This window comes from Perna viridis, chromosome 2 (assembly GCF_037379345.1).
Source record: "Perna viridis isolate PV_CMFRI_1.1 ecotype Kerala chromosome 2, ASM3737934v1, whole genome shotgun sequence".
NCBI classification, from domain to species: domain Eukaryota; kingdom Metazoa; phylum Mollusca; class Bivalvia; order Mytilida; family Mytilidae; genus Perna; species Perna viridis.
The window spans coordinates 27,358,303-27,368,904 of NC_142446.1; the positions used below are offsets into that span (position 1 = coordinate 27,358,303).

At 33.8% G+C, this 10,602-nt stretch overlaps 1 protein-coding gene across 1 annotated transcript in view; it reads right to left on the minus strand.

The window, feature by feature from the left end:
• LOC148624291 (putative ATP-dependent RNA helicase DHX57) overlaps positions 1-10,592 on the minus strand; it is a 43,342-nt gene extending 32,750 nt beyond the window's left edge. The window contains exons 1-4 of the mRNA XM_088566959.1: positions 10,301-10,592; positions 7,160-7,285; positions 5,358-5,540; positions 1,538-2,546 (exon numbers count right to left, since the gene is read on the minus strand). Coding sequence (XP_088423085.1) covers positions 1,538-2,546; positions 5,358-5,540; positions 7,160-7,285; positions 10,301-10,488 — 1,506 coding nt within the window. The 5' untranslated portion in view covers positions 10,489-10,592. The remainder of the gene's footprint in view (positions 1-1,537; positions 2,547-5,357; positions 5,541-7,159; positions 7,286-10,300) is intronic.
• Positions 10,593-10,602: the final 10 nt, after the last annotated feature.

Sequence of the window (10,602 nt, forward strand, 5' to 3'; positions counted from 1 at the left end):
GTATTTCTTACTGAAGGAGACACCAGCTGACAGTGATAGGAAAGCTGGGAAATCTTCTGAAGTATTACACAATACGTGCCTTAGAACTGAGATACTGATTTTATGGATTATATTACAGTGAATTTATCCCCGTCATGAGGGGAAATGGAACATAGAAATACCGGTGAATTACGAATAATTCTGTCCTAATCCAATCAGTTTATTGTAGAACATACCAATTCTATTTATGTTCTACCCTCCACTATACGTATAGCTACATGTACTCATAACAATCTTGTTGGAAATACATCATGTGGTTTTCTGTCTCCCATTCTCGGAGCTCCCAAACTCAATGAAATAGCCTTTGGCCATCCATGTAATGTTTGGGAGAGAGATCTGTTCATGTATGCTTGAACGACCAAAAATAGCTGTTTAATCCTAAAACATTTTGTAAACCGTACTATTCAGGGATATTTCCTTTTGTATGGTTCTTTGAAAAAATATATCAGCGCAGCTTTCAATCCATTTACCTATTTCTTTTTCTCTTGTTTTTTTTTTATTTTTACGCGCATTTGTTGTATGTTCACAAAAATGTAAAACACTCTTCCCATACATATGATTTTAAATTATCATTTGTCTAACTGGTTTCATATATATTTTATTCGTCGAAACATGACTGGTCATTTATTTTTAATTGGAGGAAATTTCCAAATTTCTGTCTTTTTCATAAAGAGTGCTCCCAAGACCATATCTTCGCTCAGATTTGCAATTATGCAAGAACAGATGAGAATTACATACAGTTTTTACACCCTTTCAGCATATTTGTCTGATGTCTACTACTCTTCTATCATGGCCTGTCTCAATTCCAAATTGTTGTTATTACTTTCATGTGCATTCATTTTTTCTTTGTCGTGAACATCTTCTGGTCTCTCTTTTCCGCGAAGGTTGTTTAGTAAAATACAATTTACGAACAAAATATTCACGGGAATTTCGATTGCCGTCAAACATTTTATAGTCTGTGGTCATAGGGAAATAACTCACATAGTAACGGCAATGACAACGTTTTTCCCGTAATCCGCTAGGGGCGTTCATTTACGTAATTCCTACCTTAAGATTCAAATATGACATCCTTAAAAGGCTTTAAAACGACAGCCATGATAAAAATTTGATAAACAAATGACCAATGTCATAGACTTATGACAGTATTATCTTCAAAGTCATTGATAAATTTTTACTCAATTTTACCACCGTCACAACAGAATTTTGCTCGATAACAGTCGCCATTTTGTGCAACACATACAAAATAACATTGTGTCTTTTTGAAAATATCAAACAGTGAAATCAATGTCAATGTTTTACAGATGAATGCTTGTTCATGTCTAAACAAACAGGACTTGCAAATAATGCATTATATCCTGTTGTTGGCAGTCAAAATCAAGCAATTAGCAACATAAAACAAAAACATTGAGAAGTCCATTGAAAATTCAATGTGTAATCTGTATTTCATGTAATTAAATCCTACATGTTGTTTATTTCACCCAAGAATAAAACTCTTTACCTGTTTTCTAGTAAATTCATCCTTCAGTCTTTTATTCAGTTTTAATAGTTCACCAGGACTTCTATTTAAATCATCTGAATCTCTTGAGGTAGATCTTTTTATTTCAACTTTACAATCATTATCCTCTTTAGAATCATGTTTCTCTATCATATTAATCATTGCTTCCACATCTTTATCATCAACTTCAAGCTCTTTTTCAGCATACTTGTTATCTTGTTTCTCAATGGCAATACTTGAATCAAAGTTTAACTGAGGTTTCCAGGAAGGACTAGAGTATTGTGGAAGACTTGACTCCATTGGCATTTTTTCAACCAATTCTTTTAAAAGAATCTCATCCTCTAATAAACTGACTAAAGCAAATACTATAGGAGATTGAGATTCACAATACATTTTTGCCTCTTTAACCATGTGTTCTGTTATATTGAGAGATATGTATGGAGGAAATTCTGGGTCTAAAGCGGAAAATCCAATTACAGGAGGCTCTAAAGGATATAGATTGTCTTTTACAAACCGTAAATCAAGCTCAAAATGCAGATCAACCTCTTGTTTTAAATGTCTGTCATCAACTTCCTGAATGTTTTTATTCTGTATGTCATGAATATATCTACATCTATGACCAAATCTACAACCACCCTTCAGATGAAACTTACAAATTTCATCAGCTTTTCTGATTGCAGTTGTTGATTCACCTGATTTTTCCGGTTTGAAAACCAAATCTCTAAGGCATTGACATTCAAACTTGAGTGTCCATGACTTATTTTGAAGTTTCTCAGAGAAATTATCTTCGTATATAGCTTTCAAAGCAGTAATTTCTTCCTCTCGAAGCTCTAAAACATTATCTTCAATCATGTTGTTGTCACTCAATAGCTGTGACCTTCTTTCACATGTATTTTTCTCCATGTTATTGTCCTGAAGAAAACACTGAGTGAAGAGATATTCATAAGCTAATCCTACATCTCCATCACTTAGATGTAGAGCCTCTAAACACATCTGTCTTTCATATCCATATCTACAGAAAATGAACTAAATATATGATTTCTTACTAGTTTATCAATATTCATATCATAAAACAATATTAGTATTCATATAATGCAAACAATTACATGTATAACCTTTTCAAACAGTGTGTTAAAAACCAGCCATCCAAGTAGTCATAGTTATAATGTAGCTTACTATAGAATACCCTCTAACCCCATCACAACATATAACCTTACTATAGAATACCCTCTGCCCCCATCCCAACATGTTATCTTACTATAGAATACCCTCTACCCCCATCACAAAATATAACCTTACTATAGAATACCCTCTGCCCCTATCCCAACATGTAATCTTACTATAGAATACCCTCTGCCCCTATCCCAACATGTAATCTTACTATAGAATACCCTCTGCCCCTATCCCAACATATAATCTTACTATAGAATACCCTCTACCCCTATCCCAACATACAATCTTACTATAGAATACCCTCTGCCCCTATCCCAACATACAATCTTACTATAGAATACCCTCTGCCCCCATCCCAACATGTAATCTTACTATAGAATACCCTCTACCCCTATCCAAACATACAATCTTACTATAGAATACCCTCTGCCCCTATCCCAACATACAATCTTACTATAGAATACCCTCTGCCCCTATCCCAACATACAATCTTACTATAGAATACCCTCTGCCCCTATCCCAACATATAATCTTACTATAGAATACCCTCTGCCCCTATCCCAACATATAATCTAACTATAGAATACCCTCTACCCCTATCCAACATATAATCTTACTATAGAATACCCTCTGCCCCCATCCCAACATGTAATCTTACTATAGAATACCCTCTACCCCTATCCCAACATACAATCTTACTATAGAATACCCTCTACCCCTATCCAAACATACAATCTTACTATAGAATACCCTCTGCCCCTATCCCAACATATAATCTTACTATAGAATACCCTCTGCCCCTATCCAAACATACAATCTTACTATAGAATACCCTCTGCCCCTATCCCAACATGTAATCTTACTATAGAATACCCTCTGCCCCTATCCCAACATGTAATCTTACTATAGAATACCCTCTGCCCCTATCCCAACATGTAATCTTACTATAGAATACCCTCTACCCCTATCCAAACATACAATCTTACTATAGAATACCCTCTGCCCCTATCCCACATATAATCTTACTATAGAATACCCTCTGCCCCTATCCCAACATGTAATCTTACTATAGAATACCCTCTACCCCTATCCCAACATACAATCTTACTATAGAATACCCTCTGCCCCTATCCCAACATACAATCTTACTATAGAATACCCTCTGCCCCCATCCCAACATGTAATCTTACTATAGAATACCCTCTACCCCTATCCAAACATACAATCTTACTATAGAATACCCTCTGCCCCTATCCCAACATACAATCTTACTATAGAATACCCTCTGCCCCTATCCCAACATACAATCTTACTATAGAATACCCTCTGCCCCCATCCCAACATGTAATCTTACTATAGAATACCCTCTACCCCTATCCAAACATACAATCTTACTATAGAATACCCTCTGCCCCTATCCCAATATACAATCTTACTATAGAATACCCTCTGCCCCTATCCCAACATACAATCTTACTATAGAATACCCTCTGCCCCTATCCCAACATATAATCTTACTATAGAATACCCTCTGCCCCTATCCCAACATATAATCTTACTATAGAATACCCTCTACCCCTATCCAACATATAATCTTACTATAGAATACCCTCTGCCCCCATCCCAACATGTAATCTTACTATAGAATACCCTCTACCCCTATCCCAACATACAATCTTACTATAGAATACCCTCTACCCCTATCCAAACATACAATCTTACTATAGAATACCCTCTGCCCCTATCCCAACATATAATCTTACTATAGAATACCCTCTGCCCCTATCCAAACATACAATCTTACTATAGAATACCCTCTGCCCCTATCCCAACATGTAATCTTACTATAGAATACCCTCTGCCCCTATCCCAACATGTAATCTTACTATAGAATACCCTCTGCCCCTATCCCAACATGTAATCTTACTATAGAATACCCTCTACCCCTATCCAAACATACAATCTTACTATAGAATACCCTCTGCCCCTATCCCACATATAATCTTACTATAGAATACCCTCTGCCCCTATCCCAACATGTAATCTTCCTATAGAATACCCTCTACCCCTATCCAAACATACAATCTTACTATAGAATACCCTCTGCCCCTATCCCAACATATCACCTTACTATAGAATACCCTCTGCCCCTATCCCAACATGTAATCTTACTATAGAATACCCTCTACCCCTAACCCAACATGTAATCTTACTATAAAATACCCTCTGCCCCTATCCCAACATATGATCTTTTCACAGTTTAAGATACATGTACTAGTAACACACACTGACATTCACAACAGGCACCAAAGCAAATGAAAAGAAATTTTCCCCTTCTGAAAAAATCAAAATGAAACATTTTCAAAAAAAAATCTAAATAAATACAAAATGTATGATATGTGAGATCTAATTAAATACCATTAATATGAGACAGATGAAACATGAAATGCTCCAGAAAAAAACACAAGTTTATTTAAGGGTTGCTTGGTCCTACTGATCCTTTGTCTGACATGTCACATGTTCTATTATGACAATTTTTTGAAAACAAAAGTCATGACTGTCAATCTTTTAACAAATTTGTTTAAAAGAAATACATTTGAAAGAGGAATTTTAAGAATTTCAACATTTCAAGAAAGTAAGTCAGTCTTACCTCATAAGTTTATTTAAAGCATAAGGACTTATATTTTCCATCAATGGTGTTTCCTGATGTTTACTGAAAATAGCATTAGGAACAGAGTCCTCTACATACAGAGTATTATCAGTCATCCAATACTGGTCCTCATCCCGAACATCTAAACCATCCTCATCCTCCTTATACTCATATTCATCATCACTATTTAAAGAAATATTCATTTCTTCATTAATAATTTAAAAACCATATACAAATCATTTTTACAAGCTAAAATAAACTAAAGAGAGCCTGAATCGTTCACCTGGTCAAACATAGTCTTTTTAGCTTTCTCAAGCTTGACTCTTGACATAACCGTACTATTGTCACAAGAATCATTTGATAAATAGAGAGCATCTTAGTTATCTACCCGGTTTTCATATTCTAAAATAAATCTCTCATAATTATTTTTTTACTCTTCAAGGGACATAACTCCAATATTAAAAATCAACAGATCTTAATGAAAATTTCAGAATAGGTCTGTCTCACCATTCAATTTTACCCATAAATTTGGCTAAACCCATCGGTTTTTCAAGTTTTTCCACAAATCCTTAAATTAAAGTAATAGTGCCCATGTTTTTCTACAGATAAAAAAATGTACACACATAGATTGTAAAGGATATCCTAACAAATATCATGTTAGGTTACAATCCATCCTATTAGTAGTCTCAGAGGAGAAGATTTTCAAAGTTGAAATTATAATTGCTATTTAAGGACCCATAACTCATTCATCTGTCTATGGAAATTTCTGAAAATTTCATCATGAGTTACACGCATAATTCTACAATTTGACCCCTAGAGTATCTTTTTAGTAATAATGGCAGATGAGCTAGTTTTGTTTTAATCCATCCAGTAGTAGCAGAGGAGATTTTCACAGCTGGAAATGTTAAATGTACGAAAAAATCCATTTCAGGACCCAGAACTGATTGATTCATCAATGAATCTATCTGAAAATTTTGGCATAGGCCTATCCCATCATGTTGAACAATTTTACTCTTGCCAGATTTTAGCTAAACCAAACTGTTTTTGAGATTTTTGCAAAATTCTGCAATTAGACCCCTATGGTCTATTTTTAGTATTATTGGCCATGTTTTTTTGCCAGATAAAAAAACCCCACAGAAGGATTGTTAAAAATACCCTAAGGAACATTCACATAGTGATGGAAATAGCTCTCACAACCTTTTGAGCAGGTGAACTAAAAAGTAGTCACTGATAATGATGATTATCAATAGCCTTTAATTTAACTAAACTTAGTCTTTTAAAGTGCTATTAAAAATTAATCTTACTTTTCTATAAAATCAATTTTGTCCAAAGATAGGATGTTAAATGACATAATAATTTTCACACGGGTTGAAGATCTCTCAGTCCTCAAGTAGTTGGGACAAAAATGTCACTTTGGAATGCAGTATCAAAATGATTTAACTCCATTCTAGAGAAATCTTACATGAACAAGTAGGTATTTTTCATTGGGGAAACAGTTCATATCAGTCAATACTTTATTGTACACTATAAAATTGGAGTCATCAATATCTTAACATTTTTTTTTAAATTATAATTGGTGTTACAAACCTTTGCTTGAAAAAAATTGAGATACACCTCATATTCATTCCAAAAATTGTTAAATTATTTGATACTGTAAATAAATGATTAACTCACACATTAATATTTCCAAACTGATTTTCCCCTAAATCTAACAAAATTAATAATATGCAACTTTAAAATTACAAAATAACATACCATGAAAAAATATATGAAATAATTTTTGAATTTACATTTGTTCATACCTGCAGGTATCAACTTTATCACTTTCACTGTGGAGATTTTGAAGCATGTCCCTGACCATATCTTGATTTTCTGCACTCATGTGGAGTCTTTGCATTTGAATCCTAACATCTTTGTATTCATCTGGCCTTAAAATATGAAAGAAAACTCATAATGATTTACCAATACCTGTCACTGTCAGCAGTGCTATATCCTTAAGTTATCTTAAATGATTAATTAGTACTTGTTTACCCACAAAAGTGCTGTTCTAGTAATTAAATGTGACTGATCTACTGTATAGGTACTTTTGTTCTTGGGTATTAACTTTTATGGTTTGTCAAAGTTTCATAGGTATACAGATTTAAAATTTTGGATTTTGTAAAAGCATCAAGTTTCTAATGAAAATTTTAAATTTTACTGAACATTTTAATTTGTGTTTGAAATGAAATGAGCAATAAAAACATTTAATTCAATATTGATAACCATAAAAATAACTGATTAACCCCCATCCTCTGTATGTGCCATCTGTGATGCTATGGTATGTTCTCTTAATGATGGCTAATCATTTACATGCTACTATGTAGCTATCGAAAGCAGTGGAATATATACATGTATCTGACTATTTAGAAAAGAAGAAGCTACCAGGAGCCTGAATCACTCACCTGGTTAAATTTTTGCCTTTCAAGGGCAATCTCTAACAAGGAGTTGTCCAACAATTTTGACTCAAGAAGACTTTAGTAGGACTTATCATAAGGATCATTTCATCAAATGAAAATTTCTTTCTGTCTATTATAGTTTTCAAGATATTTGCTGAAACTGTTAAAAAAAGCATCATCTTACACCTTTCAGGGACAATAACTCTGAAAAGGAGTCATCCAACAACTTTGGTCCCTGCAGATTTTTGTAGGCTTTATCATAAGGATCGTTTCGGCAACTGAAAGAATTTGGCTAAACCTAATGGTTCTGGAGATATATAAGAAAAACTATTGTCTGACCCCTTTGTTCTATTTTCAGTATTTTCAGTAATGGCAGCAATTTTTTTCAATGGATCAAAAATCGCCACATCAGATCAATCCAGAAAACCCTAAGGAATATTCATACCAAAGTTGGTTCTAATTGGTCAAGTAATGTCAGAGGAGAAGATTTTTTAAAGAAAAAAAAACATCAAAAAAGGGCAATAACTCCAACATGGCTTAACAGATTAAAATTCAAATTTGACCAAAGATTGATTTCATCATGCTGACCACTTTATCCGGTGGCAGAATTTATCTAAACCTGACAGTTTTGGAGATATATGCAAAAGACTTCTGTCTGACCCTACAATATGTTCTTTTTTTTATTAACGGTGGTCAGGTTTTTCGAGAGATTAAAAATCCCCCACATCAGTTCTATGCAGAATACCCTAAGGAACATTCATACACAGTTTACTTCTAATTAGTCAAGTAATGTCATAGGAGAAGATTTTTTAAAGAAAAAACATTAAAAAAAACATTGAAAAAGGGCTTAACAGATTAAAATGAAAATTTGACCAGAGATAGATTTCATCATGCTGCACACTTTTATTATTTTGACATTTATTCTTCTTACACTAGGTATCAAGGGAATTAAGAATATGCTTCAGAAACATAAGTAGAGACTTGGATTAATTCTTTAACTGAATTTGTTCCTCAATGTGCCACATCTGAGGGGCCTAGGAACTGATCTTTGATGGGTGAAGTGTAATTCTATGAGGGGAATATCATGCTCTTCTTATTTGGGAACAAAATTTAGCTACATTTTCCCTCTTTTAATTTTTTTATATTATCATTAAAAATGTCTTTTGTATATTGATATAGCACTGTTGTTGTCCAAAGACACTTTGTTTTCATGCAATAATTTGAGTATTAGTTGGTTGATCTTTATAAAATTTTATAATGAGGTTCCAAACCAAGAAGGGAAGGTTTGTATTGATTTTGGAGGCTATGGCCTCAACCATTTTAGAATTAAGGGCCAAAAAGCAGCTTAAAATAAGCATTTGAAAGAACTTAACTACACTAACATCAACTTAAATTTTAATTTCTCGACTCTTCACAGTGGAGCCACCATTTACATTTACCTTGACTGTGACATCACTGTGTCTCCACCAAATTAAAAACTAATATTAAATTGTTTCATTCCAATACTTTTCATGTATTTTTCCTGTTTATAACTTTACATGCTTTTATATGCTATTAAATTTTAAAAATCATTACAGAGCTGGACCAGGTGTCCACACAGTTAGTACTTTCACGTTAAATACAACAGTGTAACAGCTAAAGGGATTTAAATTTAAAATATCAAATAAAAATTTATGAAACAGCAATGATAGCTTGTTTTTAATTGTTTACTTAACCATGGCCTTATTTTGTCAACTTAAAGAAATATCTGATGATTCTGCACATGCTCAAATAAATTGTATGTCGGTGTGAATTAAAGAATTTCAATTGTTCATTTTTTTCAAATTAAAGATCCATGTATTTTGAGTATTTTTACAATCACATTTTATTAACAAATTTTTATCAAAAAACTTGTATGGAAACAGTTTCACCAGTTGATTTTCCCTTAACATTTTAAATATTTCTTTGAATGAGCCTAATTCTACTTTCATTATACATCAGATGTGATGTTGTGCGAAAATATAGACTGCACAGACATCGGTTCCATGATTGTAAACATAACTTGTCATTTATTGATTGATTATTGGTGTTTAACACCTGGGCAGCAATATTTCAGCTATATCCAGGCGATGAACATGAATAATGAATACCACAGCCGGGTTCTTTAACATGTGAAGAACATGGCATCTTTCCAAACAGGTTGCACCACTATGGTTTGCGGTCAGGCTTTCCATATTATGGCCTGATGACCCCTACTGCGGGCCTATTCTTTTGGCATCCAGACCTGCACAGGGCATCTTATCATTTAAACAAAAGAACTATAATACTAGCTTATTTTGAAATGATGAGCATAAACATCAGATTAAAAAATGCTCTGTGAATTCATGCTTATCTGAATGAGCCTAATTCTACACTACAGTCTACAACTGTTCAAGGTTCAATCTTTGAAGTCATATCAATCTGTGCACTGTGAAACACTTTATTTTAAAATAGCTCCAAACATAAAAATTTACTGCAATGATTTCTCACCCTGCGTAATCTCTCCCTCGGGAGCTTTTGTCCCTATTTTCATTTGACACGTGTTTTCTTATGTCATGGTGATGTTGACTATTACCCTCTGACCGATTTTGTCTTCCCCTTCCGCGCCCTCGATTGAATCTGCCTCCTCCCCGATTTGGCTTCCCTCTTTTCTTTCTGACAACGATGTTTTCCTCCATGGCATTTGAAAAAATAGAACTTGAAAATCAGCTGACCAGCTGTTGGGATTTTAAAATTAACGTTTTGTTCAATGTTGAAATATATTTCTTGATGACGCATAGAATAAGCGACAT